The following is a 15,608-nucleotide window of genomic DNA, read 5'->3' on the forward strand; positions in this document are numbered from 1 at the left end:
GGTTTTGTAATTTACGAGGAAAGCTCAGATGAGGTGGATTTTCTGGTTGTCTAGAAGAATTGCCAGGCTAAGCAAGTAATGAAACTTGCAGCCACTAAACGAAGTGGTAATGTGATCTTCTCCTTCAGATTTTGGAAAAAAGGAACCAGCTAGTTTATAGTTTGTTTAGCATTGCTAAGTACCTGGTTATCCATCTCATATCATAAAATGAGTAATTCTTTCTTGGCATTGATGCTTCCATGTTTACTAACACCAGAATTCATAGCTGCGATTATTGACAACCAGGAAAAGGTTATATCCCAAAATTACCATGCTTTTACACGTAGTTTAATTTAAGGTCTATTGAATTGGCCCAAAAAAAAAAGAAATTTATGATTGTAAAACTCAAAGCTTTTAAATCATGCCACTAGATAATGTTGTTGCGACTGATTTCTTGTGTTTATGTTGGGGAGAATTTCTATGTATTAATGTATTTAGTTAACATTTATAGAAGAAATAATACTTTGCTGTGCAAATTGAATGTTTTGTTTTGTAAAGCGTGTATTTTCTGATCACATAATTTATTTCCAGCAGACGTGGGAATGGAGGCATTTTTCAGAGTGGAAGCTAAATTGAAGAGAGCTGGATGAATTAAATTGTGAATGGCAGTATAGTTTCATCATTCTCATTTTATCCGAAGGTCAGCTTTTACGTCGGGGGCCTTTCTGCTTCAATGAGATTGTTAAGCCTCTGGGGAACCTTTTGTGCTTTGCCCTGTTTATCCTCATCTTTCTAGCGGCTATATGTATAGATCATAAAAGTGGCAGCCGATGCTTCAAGCTCTTTCTATTGGTAATTGGTATTGAATGGCCTTTGCGGATATCTTTGTTTTGCTAATCGCCAATAGCAATTGTAGCTTTATGTAATGTTCAAGCAAAATTTATTGGAGAAATCTTGCGATTCTCACTGTCGCAACCAATTCTTTTTTTATTTGGTCAGGCTATAACTATTTCTGGTCACTATTATCCACACATCTGTAGTTTATGAATTTTTTTTCTATGCATCACTTTAATTCACAAGCATTGTTAGAATGTTGTTACATGCTTCCTCGCTTTCTTATATGAATTTATTAATTTTTTTTTTTTTAAATTCTAATGCATTAACAAAAAAAAAGAAGGATTTTAAAATTGAATAATTAACACTTTAATTTTATTAATATATATTTATTGCATAATTTTTTATCACTTCATCCACTCAGTGGATGCCTGGTTAATTTTTTAAACCAAATCAACTAACTAGATGTTGGGTCCTGGGCCAGACAACTTTATGTTGGGCCCAAATCAAACTAACCGGCCCGCCTGATTAGATCTAGTCCACAATCCGCAGAAAGGATAAAATGGTGCGCCTTAATGCTTGTGACGCTTCTATTTTCACTCCGCTCCGTGTAGCCGGTCAGTAACCAATGGCTAGCGGTGGCGGCAACCAGCAATCATCAGCCGCCTACAAACCGTATCGTTACCTAAAAACGCTAATTGCACACGAACGCGCTGTCTCCTGTGTCAAATTTTCGAACGACGGTACGCTCTTAGCCTCCGCCTCCCTCGACAAAACCCTAATTATTTGGTCCGCGTCGACCCTCTCCCTTCTCAACCGCCTCGTTGGCCACTCGGACGGTGTTTCCGACCTTGCCTGGTCATCTGACTCCCACTACATCTGCTCCGCCTCCGACGACCGCTCCCTCCGCATCTGGGATGCACGCGCCCCCTTCGATTGCCTCAAGATCCTGAAGGGTCATTCAGACTTCGTCTTCTGCGTCAACTTCAATCCACAGTCGAATCTCATCGTTTCAGGTTCTTTTGATGAAACGATTCGAATTTGGGAAGTGAAAACAGGGAAGTGCTTGAGGGTTATTAGGGCCCACTCCATGCCGGTGACATCGGTGCACTTTAACCGTGACGGTTCGCTGATCGTATCGGGTAGCCACGACGGATCGTGCAAGATTTGGGATGCCAAAGAAGGGACTTGCTTAAAAACTCTAATCGATGATAAAATTCCCGCAGTCTCGTTTACCAAATTCTCCCCCAATGGGAAATTCATTCTTGTTGCCACCCTCGACAGCACTCTCGTAAGTTTAACATCTTTTAAGCTTTAAAATAAATATGGGTTTTAGCTCAATCAGTGTTCTTTTTTTATTATTATTATTCTTTTAATTTTGAGTGCAGAAGCTATGGAATTACTCAACTGGGAAGTTTTTGAAAATATATCAAGGTCATACAAATAGAGCTTATTGTATAACATCGACATTCTCTGTTACAAGTGGGAAGTACATTGTTAGTGGATCAGAGGATAAATGTGTTTATTTATGGGATCTGCAATCCAAAGCTATGCTACAGAAACTTGAAGGTCATTCTGATACTGTTATTTCTGTGACCTGTCATCCTTCTGAGAATAAAATTGCATCTGCTGGCCTTGAGGGTGATAGAACAATCAGGATTTGGATTCAAGATGCTTGACTTTGTTATAAATTGACCTGTTTGTAGCAGCATCCAACAGAATAAAAAATTTGCCTTGGCATTGGAGTTCAAAAGCTTTCCTTTACATGCTTCTTGTCCTCTCGTGAAGTTATGACTTAACATGTAAATATACCAGTTTTAATGAGATATTCAGTTTTCATTTGGAGAGCATTTAACATTTCAAATGGATATACACATTGAGGTTATATGTGCACAGGCAAAAAAAAGGAGGAAAATCCTATGGTTTCCTGGTTACTTCATTTCTGGTTGCAGTTCTTTGATTTCTTGTGTTACCACATCGTTGCTGGCTTTGATAGTTGTAGGCTATATGAGTTGAGCATTCGGGTGTGAAGATATTCTTATTGTCAGCTTCTTGTTCATGTTCCATTGTTGGTTTTCCCTTCACTAAGGCACATGGAGCTGGCAAACTTTATTCCTAACTTTGAAAATATGAACGCCTAATTGCTTTCACTTTTTGAATGATTCTCTTATCAATTCTTGTTGTCCCATCTCCATTTGTTATCTGAGCAACTTATGGTCAGGTTTATGGAGCCTGAACTGCTTACACTTGAAGTTGTTCTTACTTATGTCTCTTATGAAAGGCTTAAGATCAGTGAACTGGTGTTGTATGGTCAATTTAATAGGCTACCTTTCTGCTGAATAAGCAGACTATCATTCTCTATGGATGTTAATTTATATCATGTGTTGCACACTGCTATTTGTGGGCAACATTCTCAATGTTTTTAAGCTTATTTTGAGCAATGTCGGTATGCCCATTTGTCAATATTGCTCTCGAAATTATCCTGGTTGTGTTGTCAGAGACTGAAAGAATTATTTTGGACTCTTAAAATGGAATAGATGCAACACCTCAAAGATATTTGCAAAGAATTTGAACTGAATTTTTGTGATTGATAACTAGGTCAGGGTTTATGTTGTATGTTGTTTGTAGGCAAAACAACCTGGTATGATTCCGCATGGGGAACAAGGAAAGGAAAGCTACGTAGTTTTTGCTGATATGAAATTAACATCTTCATTCTTACGTGATAACTACAAAATTTGCATGCAACCAGAGAATCTGCAAATAATTGATTCCTCCTCATAACAAATGTATTCTCTACACCATTCATCACCCTCTCTCGTCGCTCCACTATCATATCCACATAAGACTGACAGAAATAAAGGTTAAAATTCTTTTCGTTTCTCCTTAAAAAACATAAACATTCCATGACGAATAGCATGGATATCTCTGCTTAGAAAGACTCAGTACTTGACTAATCTCTTAGCAACTCCAGGCAACCCATTGTTTGTAAACTTTATCAATCTCTCAAGATGCATCAAAGTCCAAATAGTTCTTGGCTTACACATCATGAACCAACCAAGCTTTATCTTTATAGGTTTAATTCTAAAACATGTTTTATTATAGTATAACCATCAGAGTTCAAATGCAAGAAAATTCACCAATAAAGGACAACTAGACTGGAAAGACAAATTGTAAAAAGCTTTCCATTGAGTATGACAAATAAAAACTATAATTTAAAGTAGAATAAATATTCAAAATGCATAACTTAGGATAAGAATATCGAAAGATGTGCCACCATGTGCATATTCCCAAAGTTGCAAAAGCTGTGACCACAACTGAGTGCAAAATTAGCCAGCTTGAGGCAATCACCAACAATCCAGCAAGCGTAATTGTCCAGGTTGACACCTAGCAAATAAATGGAAGGTGTCTGCTTCTCAAAAAAGCAACCAGATAGCTGTTCACTTTACAAGGCAGAAATGAGGGAGATCAGTTCGGAACCGTGGCTAAGTTTGGAAGGAGGTAAGGCCTAGGCAACCAAAAGTGCGTTGGGATAGGCTATGGTGGTCACTTGCCACATTACTAAACATGCAACGGTTTCCTGGATGACCATCCTTAATAGGTCGCCCCGTAAGGATGGGAAGCTTTCTTGATGTCTAGAAGTTAATGCTGATTGTGTGCAAGTGTGCATCCTTTTTAGCAAAATACGAATTTTAGAGACCTACGTCCTCAAAAGAACTGCAACTTTTATAACTGAGAGGAGTCAATTAGCCTTAGCCATATTTCAATTTCTTGCCATTGAACTCCTATCCCAAATTAATGTCCTGATAATTAGAAGGAAACATTTGGATCTAAATAGGAATAGTTTTTTACGAACAATTATCATATTCCTTCAAAAAAATTTTCAAAAATTAAATGCAATATGGCTCGCATGCAATGCCATTGACATCCATCTCAGAATGCATCTTATCTCTCCACTGATTCCCACTCCATTAGTTTCCTCAGTTACTCGCGCATATCATGAACCTATGAAGTCTATAGTCATGTAATTGAGTACTCGTAGCATGCTATCATGAAACTAAAGCTTTTGGAAATCAAGTTCCATATGCTTAGCTATATTAGGGCTCTATATAAGTTTTTGAAGTTCCATTTACACCATTTCACCTTATAATAAAAACTAAATAAATGCAAAGGAGAAAATATAGCACACCTGTTCCAAGCCTGTCATTAATATAGTGAATGAAAATATTCATTTTGCATCTATCCTATATGCTCATGGCCTTCATTTCGAGGATTTATAAGCCTTCAATAACAGAGGTCACGCTGCTTGAGAGCATTCATTGTCAGAAACGAGCAAGTGGGATCTTACAGCTTCTCGTTTCCATTCATAGATTCTCGCAATCCATTAGTCTCCGCAACAGTTCTCCATGAAATTGAAACACATGTTAATGTGATAAAGAAACCAGAGCAATTTGTTTTTGCTGTTAACAAAAGATAAGCTCGTGAAGAACTGACAAAAAAAAAAAAAAACAACAACAACAACAAATGAAGCACGACTTCTAGGTTGCATGTACTATATTTCAATCACATATCTGTGAAAATCATAGCAGAAAGTATTTTCTAAATCTCACAAGTGAAAAATAACACTTTCTATTCATGCTTCCAAGCATACAATATTAATGAAAAACCAGGACCATGTACTTGGCTATCTCTAAACTTTTGAGAGTAAGACCATTGCAATACAGATGGGTCAAAAATAGACTGGCTGGCCCACAATTTCTCAGCAGAGAGGCAAGTTTGAAACATGAAAACAGCATTGCCCATCGCATTTCCAAATAGCCAGTTGTGCACATCCCAGAACACTTCCACTGGAAGTCCATCCACCAAAATGGTATGGTTGCCACGGAACTTCCACTTAAGCCGCTTGACCTGCATCACTGTCATACTATCAATGCGGATAACAAGGCATGGATCCTTAATATCGACGGTGTCACACTCGATTATGACATCATGAATCTGCCCCTTGTCACAAAACTGAGCCTTGGCACCATAAAACTTCTTCCCAAAAATATGCTCTCTCTTTGCGATAAAAATGGCATCGGAAATGAGAGGAGCACTAGTGTCAATCTTCTTGTATGCTTCCTTTTTCAAATCCCCAAGAAGTAACACCATTTCTTGGTCAAATGCAACAGCCAAATAAAATCCTTCAACTGGCTCTGGCCCAGAGTCAAATCTAGCATTAGACAAGTCCCAACATATTTCAATTTTACCAGAATCTACCTCTAAATTCTTTGATCCTTTTCTTTTAGAGAACAACCAAGGCTTTATATCAACTTTACATAAACATTGATTGGCTGAATCATCAATTGCAACACTAAGCCCTTGACCCATCAGATTCTTGGTCCATGTAACCGTAATTAAGCATGAACGACCATGTAATTTACACTGATAAACACAAGTCACCAAGTTTTGAGCAGCTTTAGCTGCACTTGACGATGATGATGATGATGAATCAGCTACTTGAACACCGTTTTCACCAAAACAAGAAGGAAAATCCCTCATTATAATAACCATAAAATGCAAAAATTTTTTCTTCTTTTAGTAACCCTCTCTAGCTAAAGCAAAGATTTTGGTATTCCTTTGCTAGCAAAAACAAAAGAATGAACAGTAGCACAACAATCCTACCTCAGATAATTGATGATGAACTCAAGAACCCACTTCCAAAAAATGCTTCAGTTTGATCTCGTGTCTGGTTTTGGACAGCCTAAGGTTGTACACAAGTGAGAAAGAGAGATATAGATAGAGAGGACTTAGATTTGCATCACTGTCAATGTCTGTTTCAAGTCCATCTTAGGAATGACCAAAAATTTTTATCTTAATAAAAAAAAAGACTGAAAAAGAGACATAAGAGAAACACAGAGGAAAATAGCTAGTTAAGAGAGAAAGCTGAGTCACATGGGAATGGAGAGATTTTTTTTTGGGGGGGGGCGGGGGGAGGGGGGATATTATGGAACTTGGAAGAAAATGGCAACTGTGTATTTGCTGGAAAAAGGCTGGGTTTTTATGCAACGCTACACAAAAGAAAAGCCAAAAAAAAATAAGTATCTCTCTCTCTCTCTATCTCTATCTCTATCAATCAGGTACACTCATTTTATTTATTTATTTTTAAGTTTTGTTTTTTTTTTTCTCTGCTTAAATTCCTGCTTTAGGAGAAACAAGTTCAGTTTTATCTTCTTTCCTGTCCATAATTAAAAGAATACTAATGGTAAATGGACCCTTTCCTTCAAACTGACATTGCACTTGCACATGCCATTAGATAAGGAAAAACAATCCAAAATTTAGAACCCAAAACGCCAAACTTTTTCTGAAAGAGCTACATCACCACAATGAATTTTACTGGCTTTCCTTTTGCATAGTTGTACACCCAATCTTTGTCAGATACGAAGGAAAACCATTAGACAGTTGGATTACATAACATAAAAAAGAAAAAAAAATTTAAAAAGAGATGCTTACACTATAAAGAAAATAAAGGAAGCTATAAGCATTCAATGAGAACGGATTAATATCATGGGTTTTCAACTATGGAACATGCTTGCAAAAGCATTTAATATCAATAATGCTAATAACAGGATAAAACAAGAACTAACATATGGTAAAGTGTATTTTGGTTTTCTCTTTTACCACTGATGAGCTTTTTTATCATTTGCTTTCCCCTTTTTTTTTTTTGTTGAACAGATATAATGCTTCGCGTGTTACCACAAAAATCATGGCAATCTCAGTGATGGGGGGAGAGAATTGATTAATGGTTGGCATAAGCAATGAAAAGGGGGAAAACTGGAAGAAGAGTAAAGTGTTGTTGTTCTTCAACACTTGACCACTGGCATTAAATATAAAAATAGGAGAATAGAGGCTTTGAAGCATTGAATTGAGACAGCTGCTTTTGTAGTTAGCAAAGCAATGGTTTGCTAGAGTGTGAACCAGGTTGCATTAAAGCCTCTTGATATGCAAACCCCATTACTCACGGTGGCTTTGAATTTGATTGATCCAACACATTTTTGTCTTTTAAGGACAACGATTACTTTAATGTTTGAGAGAATGTTGAATTTAGTGATGAAATTTATTACTTTTAGTACCGCTAGTTCAAAAAGAGGGAGACTGAGTTATTGAGAATGAGAAAGCCATTGATAGAATACGCAACCAAAAAAAAAATTTACTTAAAAAATTCTATAGGAGGAAAATGGTCATTTTCTTGGCAGATTTTGATTGGTTAAATGGCCATGTCTGTTACATTGAAATACAATTTAACATTGATCAAACATACCATACTAAGGAAGGGTAGTGAATCACATGCAATGGTTGATGCTTGGTTGGCAATGCCCTGTGAGAGTGGACCTTTTCTTGCCAGAAATTTGGCTCCTGTTCCTCCATTAACAAGAAAGACAATATTCTATAATTACCGACACTTCATAATTACTTTTTCTTTTTTAACAAAATGCAAAAAAATTAGCTTGCCCCCACCGAACAACAACTGATTCGTTGAACTTACACAAATCATCATGTAAGGGCCTACTGGCCCTAGTTTTTTTTTTTTATGACCTTTTGTCAATTGCCTTCAAGAATAATTAAGCAGTGTTTGAACTAGATACTCATTGGCCATTTGGCATTGGATTTGTCCTCACATTTTAACCACAAAAGGCTAGGCGGTGTCAATCCACAAACAGGGTATTAAGTATTAACAACCCATAATCTGTTTAACCAAAAAAAAAATTAAATACTTGATTTGAACGTCCCAGATATAGACCCAACAACACTAATTTAAGCAACGAATACCAAGAATTCCTAACAAAATCCAGGAGATTCTGAGATACTGCGGTCAGGTCATTCTCAAACAAGTGAAAGCTGTTATTGTCTGTTTTACAGTCCTGTATATGTAAATTTTCACATTTATCATTTTCTGGTTCCATTTTACTTCCCATCCGTCTTTCTCCAAGCTTTCCAACCCTTATCAGATACCCTGAAATGCCAAGAGACAAATGGATTAAATGAGTGAAAACAACTTATTTGGAATCAAATCTATGATGCAGAAGCAACTAGCAGTGAGAATTACAAGAACTGTTCAATGACAAAGCCAATGACAGATAACTGTGCCCCCTGTTGCATTTCGAATACTACCTCATTTGCAGATTTTCAACGACTCATAGAACAATTGTCATGTTTATCACGCAAAATATTAGTACTAGTAATATTTTCAACAATCTTTTTATATCAAAGCATTGAAGTCCTTATCGGGTTTCCAAATGACATGACAAACATCAATAATCAAGAAGAAAAAGTGAGGATTACTCAAATTTCTAAATAAAAAAGTTGAAAGCATGGATTTGAATCATTTGATGATAGTTTTTTCTATTTTCTACTGCTATCTCTTTTCACTGTGAATGTAATCTAATTAGGTGGCTTCGCGTAGCTTTCAAGGAGGACCAGGAGAAGTGTGGGTCTCCAAATACAATTAACTTTACCATATAAACGAGCAGTGAACATGTGTACTTATCACACTCAGAACAGCATCAAATGACTGCAATTGAGAAAACTTGTTCAACAAATTTTTATTTACTTTAAATCAGCAAGGCTTCAAGAAAAGTATGACGATAGGAATCGTTATAATTTGATGTAAATAGCTGTTTAATCAGAGTCTTCTCTCCCATTTCTATTACCAGCACAGTTCTTATGTCGTGGAAATGGGGGATTGCAGCAATCAAAGGCCCATGTAACTTTAAACTTTTATGCCTTTTTCTCCTGTTTGTTTGTCCCCAGGTTTCAATGACTAACTATTAAAACTCCTCGTTTCTCTTAACTACTGCAATTATGTCATTCCTGTTGGCTAACTAAACAGGTTGAAAAAAAAAAACCCAAAGGCTAAAACTTGAACATCCTTTTTCCTTTTGGACATTTATCTGCAATCAACCTCATTCCCATGTGCTGAAAGCTCCAAATCATCTAAGATGCATCACCCATACTCCTATGCCTATGCTCATGTAAACATCAACATACATGCATCTCACATGTAGGGTTTTTTCCTTGTTTTTTTTTTTTTTTACCAGCTTGCTTTGAAAATACCCGTCATTCAATTGCACTTGTAAAACCATGTTGTAGGAGAGAAGGTAATGTTTATGGATAACTAATGACAATTATGAAAGCTAACAAAGCTGTTCGGTCTTTTTCAGAGACATAATCTTGGGGCCACCAACAACTTTTTCATTTTATCAAGTAGCGCAGAGCATTTACCGGAAAATAGCATCGATCTTTTTCCTTGAATTAATCTTCTTGATCAACTGTTGGATTGCTCGAATTTACACTGCTGGGTTCCCGCCCATCTCTTGACAGAGTTTTTATAGTATCAGGACTTTAATTGCAATAAAATAAAAGCTCATAACTTTCATTTCATCCAAATAAAAGTTCAAAAATATTTTTTTATTTTAAATAAAATTTAAAAATTTGTTTATCTCTTTCACGTTTTTTTCCCATTTAGGATAGGCCCCACCTCTAATGGGCCATGTCCTCGCTGTTTTAACTCCCTGCCAAACCCAATACTTTCGGCACTGTACTTTACTCTGGGAATCAACGGTCCTTGAATAGCATCAATAGTAAATCGTCTCAATTGTTATTCTAATTTCAAATCAAACTCCAAAGCAAGAGGCCAATGCTCCTACTGGAAAAGGTAGTTTACTTGATTGCCTAATTGGGGGTATGTCCTTAAAAACCACTACTGATGTAGAGAAGGTTTGATCTGATAATCCCACCTGTTTAATGCATTTAAGTAAAATGTCTATCAACTTTCTGCCAACAAGTGCATTATTATAAAATTAAAGACAATGATAGTTCTCTTTTTCCTGATAAGCAATACTTCATGATTCAGAAATAAATGCAGAATTAGATGCAGAACAACTGAACAAAGAGGCCCACCATAACAAATGCAGATCAAAGCAAAAAAACATCTAAGTTCATTTTCCAGTTAGTAGATTCTTTTTTATAATTGCAATGGCACCTTTATCGTCTAAAAGCATTTAATTATTTGCAATAAAAATTGTATACAAATCAAGCAACAACAGTCAAGTTTTCATTGTTGGTGCTACTATTCATCAGCCACTTGCATACACTGCATAGAATCAAACATACAAGGAAGGATGCCTAAATTAACTCATTCGTCAGTATGTGCAATGTCATAATCTCCTGCACCTACTGCCAAATCTGAGATGAACTTTCTTCAATTCTGATGACAAGCTCAAGAATCTGCACAAGAAAGCAATATGTTTAATGTCAAGTCTCCTTGCAATAACTTTGATAAACTAATAATCAGTTCTCTAACTTGGCAACTCTTTTTAAATGACATCAAAACCATTTCTTTTTATGTAACATGTTGTACTCTAGTTGAAATCCCTTCATTTAAATAAAACCTCCTAGAGAAGGCTGTAGATCATGCTACAAGCGCGCTCTCTTCTTTCTCATTCTCTAAAAAACTAAAATGCATTCTTAAGGTCATTGCACCCAATCATTCTCCAACATTTAGCAAGCTCAGCAGGTACCACAAACCATAATATCCAACAACCTGAGCTTGGCTTTGATAACCAATATATGAATGTATTAAGGGTTAAAAAGAGAACAAACACATTCTACACATCCTATGGCTATGACAAGAGCAGAAGCAAGATATCAGATAAAAAACCCAAGAAAAGCCTATTCGGTTTTCAAAATTACAAGAATGCACATTATCAATCATAAGTCACCAAGTTAGATCCAAAGTATGAAATCTTTCTAAAAGAAACTCACTCTAATCATATAGAATGTGACTAAGCTACTCTATTAAGAAGGATGGTAAACCTTTTTAAACCTGGTAAAAATTTCAAAAGCTAACTCACCCAAGCTTGCCCATCTTTCTATTAATATCTGAAAATATGCTCCAACAATTTCTAAGACAAGGCAGACAATTTAAGATTCCATAACAAAATTTCAAGCTTTTAGCCTCTAAAGCTTAGAAACTTGAAAGATTTGCAGCATTAGGAATTGAAGTTGAAACTACAAAAAACTTCTCTTAAAACATTAACTATACAATCAAGAACCTTTGTCCAGCTTTTGGCAATGTCAAGATAAGACAATCAAAGGCTGATAATTTAGGATATTCTTGTCCATCTATATTTTTATTACCATTGCAATCCTCATCATTTAAGACCTATGATCCACAGGAAAGATTCATTCAAAATGAAAATTTTAAAACAAAAAATCTTGCTAAATTAGTGGGGGTAAAATAAGGAACAGATTTCGGGAACAATTGATTTCTTAAGTTTCGTGATGACCAAAGATGAGATTATTGAAGTTAAACACAAGCAATAAGCTGATAACCAAAGCACTCTCAGAGAAGAGCATTAGAAATCAGAAACTGAAACTCTTTAACTCTGTGTACCAACAGATCGTTCAGTCACCAGAAAGTCCAGGATACCAACCTGCCCACAAATCTAAGGATTAAGTAAACAATTTCTTCTCACTCATTAACCCCAAACAAGGTAAATATCATTGATGACATCCTAAAGCCACAATTTTTTTAATTTCAAAATTCTGTATACTATAGTAAAAATGACACACACACACACACACACACACACAAAAACCCTTTGATGGGCAATTCTCAGCAGTGAGTATTAGTAATAATGCTTTCATTGCAACACACAAACAAATTAGCAATAAACTAATAGTGCCAACAGCATATACGTAATTGAACATACATGAGATTCAGGCTTCAGCCCCATCTTTTCCAGCAAAAGGGTTGTGAGTAGGACCAACATCCTGGCCAATATGGCGCTGCACCAGTCGTTGCAAATCAGCCATAACCTTGTGCTCGCGTTTTGCTTTCTCTTCATAGTTAAACATTGCCAATGCCCTCTTGTCCTCAGCACTGTAAACCTGGTTTTCTTTCCTAATACGAATGGCATTCATTCTCTGATGTCTACTACCACTCATCACAAACCCAAGGCCCTCAAACTTTTGAATCTCCTCAGCAGAAAGACCCACTTCACCTCTTCGTGGGATACGCTTCCCTTGTTGGACATACTGCGCAATGGCATCACCTTCACCAGGCCTTAGAGCACCACCATAACTTATATGTCCCTCAGCTCTTGGCAATGGTGCTGGGCCAACCATTGGCTCATTATCCAAAGCAGGTTTCTTCTGTGCCTCTATCATTTCTTTAAACATAAGAGCCTCAGCAGCATTAATTTCAACCATCTTAGCCTCATCTAACTTTGATTTACTCTTGGCATCAACCCCAGAATCTGAGCTCTTATCAGAATACGAACCTTGACTATCAGTTCCTGATCCTCTCCTTTTCTTACTCCTCCTAGACCTTGAATTTGAAGAGCTTTTCCGCTTCTTTGACTTGACACGATCATCAGAAGATTTGCTCATATCAGATATGTCAGTTTCGCTTTCACCACTCCCACTCTCATCAGAACTATACCTACTCTTCTTCCTGCTTCTTTTTCCTCTACTGCTTTTCTTGCTATTCCTATTTCGCCTACTCTGCTTTCTCCTCGACTTCCTTCTCCTCTTTCTATCTTCCTCATCATCGGATTTGCTCTCACTCTCATCCGATTCGCTATCACTGTAGGACGATGTTTTCCTACTTCGACGTTTGCTTTTACTACTTTTACGCTTAGAACTCGACCCCTTCTTCCTCTTCTCAGACCTTGAATCATCCGATTCAGATTCTGGCTCACTCTCTGACTCGCTACTTCCAGATTTTTCAGACTCAGACTTGGATTTGACTCTCTTATTGCTCTTCCTCACTTTATTGGAATCGCTCTTCTCATAGCCATTATCCTCGCCATACTTCTCCGAAATTTCATCAGCTTTATCCTCCAAATCATTGTCTTCATTCCTCGGTGGACTCGGTGTATTCTCCCAAATACAGAATCTCAATGCCTTCCTCATCTTCTGCCTCTTCAGCCTCCTATACTCTTCAAAGTTCAATCCTTTTAACTCCTCGTCCGATTCGGACTCTAAATGTTTTCCGTTCTGATAATCTCGGTCCAGGTAGCTACGATTCTTGCCGAATTTCTTGGGCAGAGAGTTTAGGGTTCGGTCATGGGCGGCGCTCCGTCTTCCAGGGTTTCGGTCTTCAGGTGATTCAGAACGGTGGCGGTTGCGAGGTTGGTCGCGGTCGTAGATATCGTAACTAGGACTGCGGCGACGGCTGCGGCGGTATTCGGTAGAATCATCGGATTCGGATGCGTAGCGACCGTTTTCGCCTTCAAAACGCTGTCTTCTTCCAGGAATTTCAACAGGGCTTCTAGGGTTCCTGTATTCAGATGAACCGAAACGGTTACGGCGTTGGTTACCGTTGCGGCTCTGGTGGTCGCGTTCATAGGCTTCGTAGCTAGGGCTACGGCGGCGGTGGCGGTAGTTGGGGGAACCATCACATTTAGATATGTATCGGCCGTTTTCGCGGTCAGATTGGTGTCCTCGTTCAGGAATTTCGACGGCGGATGTCAGGCAGCCCATCAGAATCTAATCAAAGGACATAAACTATTCGAAGGGTCGTGTTGTATCTTGTTCAATAGATGGCCAGGAGATCAGATCATCCTATTTATAGTAACTGAATTTTTTTTAATTAACCTCAAAACAGAGAAGAGAAAACGATTTAGTAAAAAAAAAAAAAAAAAAAAACCCTTAAAAAACAATGACTGAGCGTAAACCGATTGCACTAAAATGAGCCTAAAGCCCATTAAGCTTAGAGGCAGAAGCCGAAGCCCTAAAGAAATACTTAGATGGGCAGGCTGAACCCCAACCCATGGTCTCATCAATGGAGCATTATTTTATCCAAAAATGAAATGAAATTAAATAATTAATGGAGCAAAGTGTTTCTTGTATTCATTATCATATCTTATATATATATTGGTACTATGGGTATATCTCTATACCAAGATTAACTCATTGGCGTGCATTGATTATTCATAAATGGGAATGGGCTGCCTTTCTTGGCGGCTTTGAGGCCTCAATTATTTTGGAATTGCCTGGTAGAATAGATCTAACAATAGTATAGGTTACGCTGGAAATTGAAAATTGATACAACATTTAAAGCTTCGCAAGCTAAATGAGCCTCCCTAGCTAACTGCTTACGCTCCATGAGATGATTTTTTTTTCATTTAAAATTATTAAAATTTAAATTTGAATCATAAAAATTAAAAATTTAACATTTCACTAATATGTTATATCGTTGTTGATAATATGTGAAGATTATTTGGGCACTAACGGAGCACATTGTGTTTTTATTTTTTAATCACAATTATCAAGCGGGGAAAAATCACTCAGATAGTGTTTTTTTTTTTTTTTTTTTGATAGAATAATGCATGGGTTGGACCCAAGACTGGCACCCCTTTGCGTGCACTTCAAAATCAAGTTTCTTTCATGCTTACAAATTAAATTTCATAAAAATGAATAGCAAAATATTTCAGGAAGTAATAATTTTGGATCTCTTTTTAATCATCAATCTCATTAGATTCAAATTGTTAAAGGTTTTTGAGTGAATATCAAATTTTAAACTTTCAATATATTAAGGATAAAAATAATTCGTTACTTAAAAATTAATAAATATTTTTAATATTTTATCTAAATGTCATAAATGCATTTTTAACATTGAAATTTAATAATTTTGAATTAAATATAAAAATTAATTAAAAAATATTCATCATAAATTTAGTTAAAAAAATACATTTATCACTTTTAAATAAAGTAAATTTTTAAATAATAAAAAATATCATCTCTCTAAAAAT

General features: G+C 36.6%; 3 protein-coding genes across 7 annotated transcripts; 1 reads left to right on the top strand and 2 right to left on the bottom strand.

Moving 5' to 3' along the window:
- The first annotated feature begins 1,411 nt into the window (after positions 1–1,411).
- On the top strand, positions 1,412–2,752 carry WDR5B (Transducin/WD40 repeat-like superfamily protein). The gene is made up of 2 exons (XM_022902510.2): positions 1,412–2,104; positions 2,202–2,752. Exons 1-2 carry the CDS (start codon positions 1,442–1,444, stop codon positions 2,490–2,492), a joined length of 954 nt encoding a protein of 317 aa, XP_022758245.1. The 5' UTR covers positions 1,412–1,441; the 3' UTR covers positions 2,493–2,752.
- Positions 2,753–5,335: 2,583 nt separating this feature from the next.
- On the bottom strand, positions 5,336–6,821 carry LOC111305206 (uncharacterized). Its single transcript, XM_022902512.2, has one exon. The coding sequence runs from the start codon at positions 6,361–6,363 to the stop codon at positions 5,440–5,442; it is 924 nt and encodes a 307-aa protein (XP_022758247.2). The 5' UTR covers positions 6,364–6,821; the 3' UTR covers positions 5,336–5,439.
- Positions 6,822–8,421: 1,600 nt separating this feature from the next.
- Positions 8,422–14,394, bottom strand: LOC111305207 (uncharacterized). Of its 5 annotated transcripts, XR_002691961.2 has the most exons (4): positions 12,564–14,394; positions 10,514–10,586; positions 10,072–10,162; positions 8,422–8,803 (listed from the first exon to the last, which is right to left on the bottom strand). XR_002691961.2 is itself a non-coding variant. In XM_022902514.2 (2 exons), exon 1 carries the CDS (start codon positions 14,335–14,337, stop codon positions 12,571–12,573), a length of 1,767 nt encoding a protein of 588 aa, XP_022758249.2. In that variant the 5' UTR covers positions 14,338–14,394; the 3' UTR covers positions 8,422–8,803; positions 12,564–12,570. The 5 variants fall into 5 exon arrangements, 2 of the variants coding, with proteins under 2 accessions (XP_022758249.2, XP_022758248.2); XR_002691959.2 differs by lacking the exon at positions 10,072–10,162; XR_016331429.1 differs by lacking the exons at positions 8,422–8,803; positions 10,072–10,162 and adding an exon at positions 10,237–10,413.
- Positions 14,395–15,608: the final 1,214 nt, after the last annotated feature.

Source organism: Durio zibethinus, chromosome 21 (genome assembly GCF_047325235.1).
Source record: "Durio zibethinus cultivar Kanyao isolate XHJ-2024 chromosome 21, ASM4732523v1, whole genome shotgun sequence".
Classification (NCBI taxonomy): domain Eukaryota; kingdom Viridiplantae; phylum Streptophyta; class Magnoliopsida; order Malvales; family Malvaceae; genus Durio; species Durio zibethinus.

Coding starts and splice junctions, on each gene's coding strand:
- WDR5B (XM_022902510.2), top strand. CDS start 1,442: ATGGCTAGCGGTGGCGGCAACCAGCAATCATCAGCCGCCTACAAACCG. Junction 2,105..2,201: donor CCACCCTCGACAGCACTCTC/GTAAGTTTAACA, acceptor TTTTGAGTGCAG/AAGCTATGGAATTACTCAAC.
- LOC111305207 (XM_022902514.2), bottom strand. CDS start 14,337: ATGGGCTGCCTGACATCCGCCGTCGAAATTCCTGAACGAGGACACCAA.
- LOC111305206 (XM_022902512.2), bottom strand. CDS start 6,363: ATGGTTATTATAATGAGGGATTTTCCTTCTTGTTTTGGTGAAAACGGT.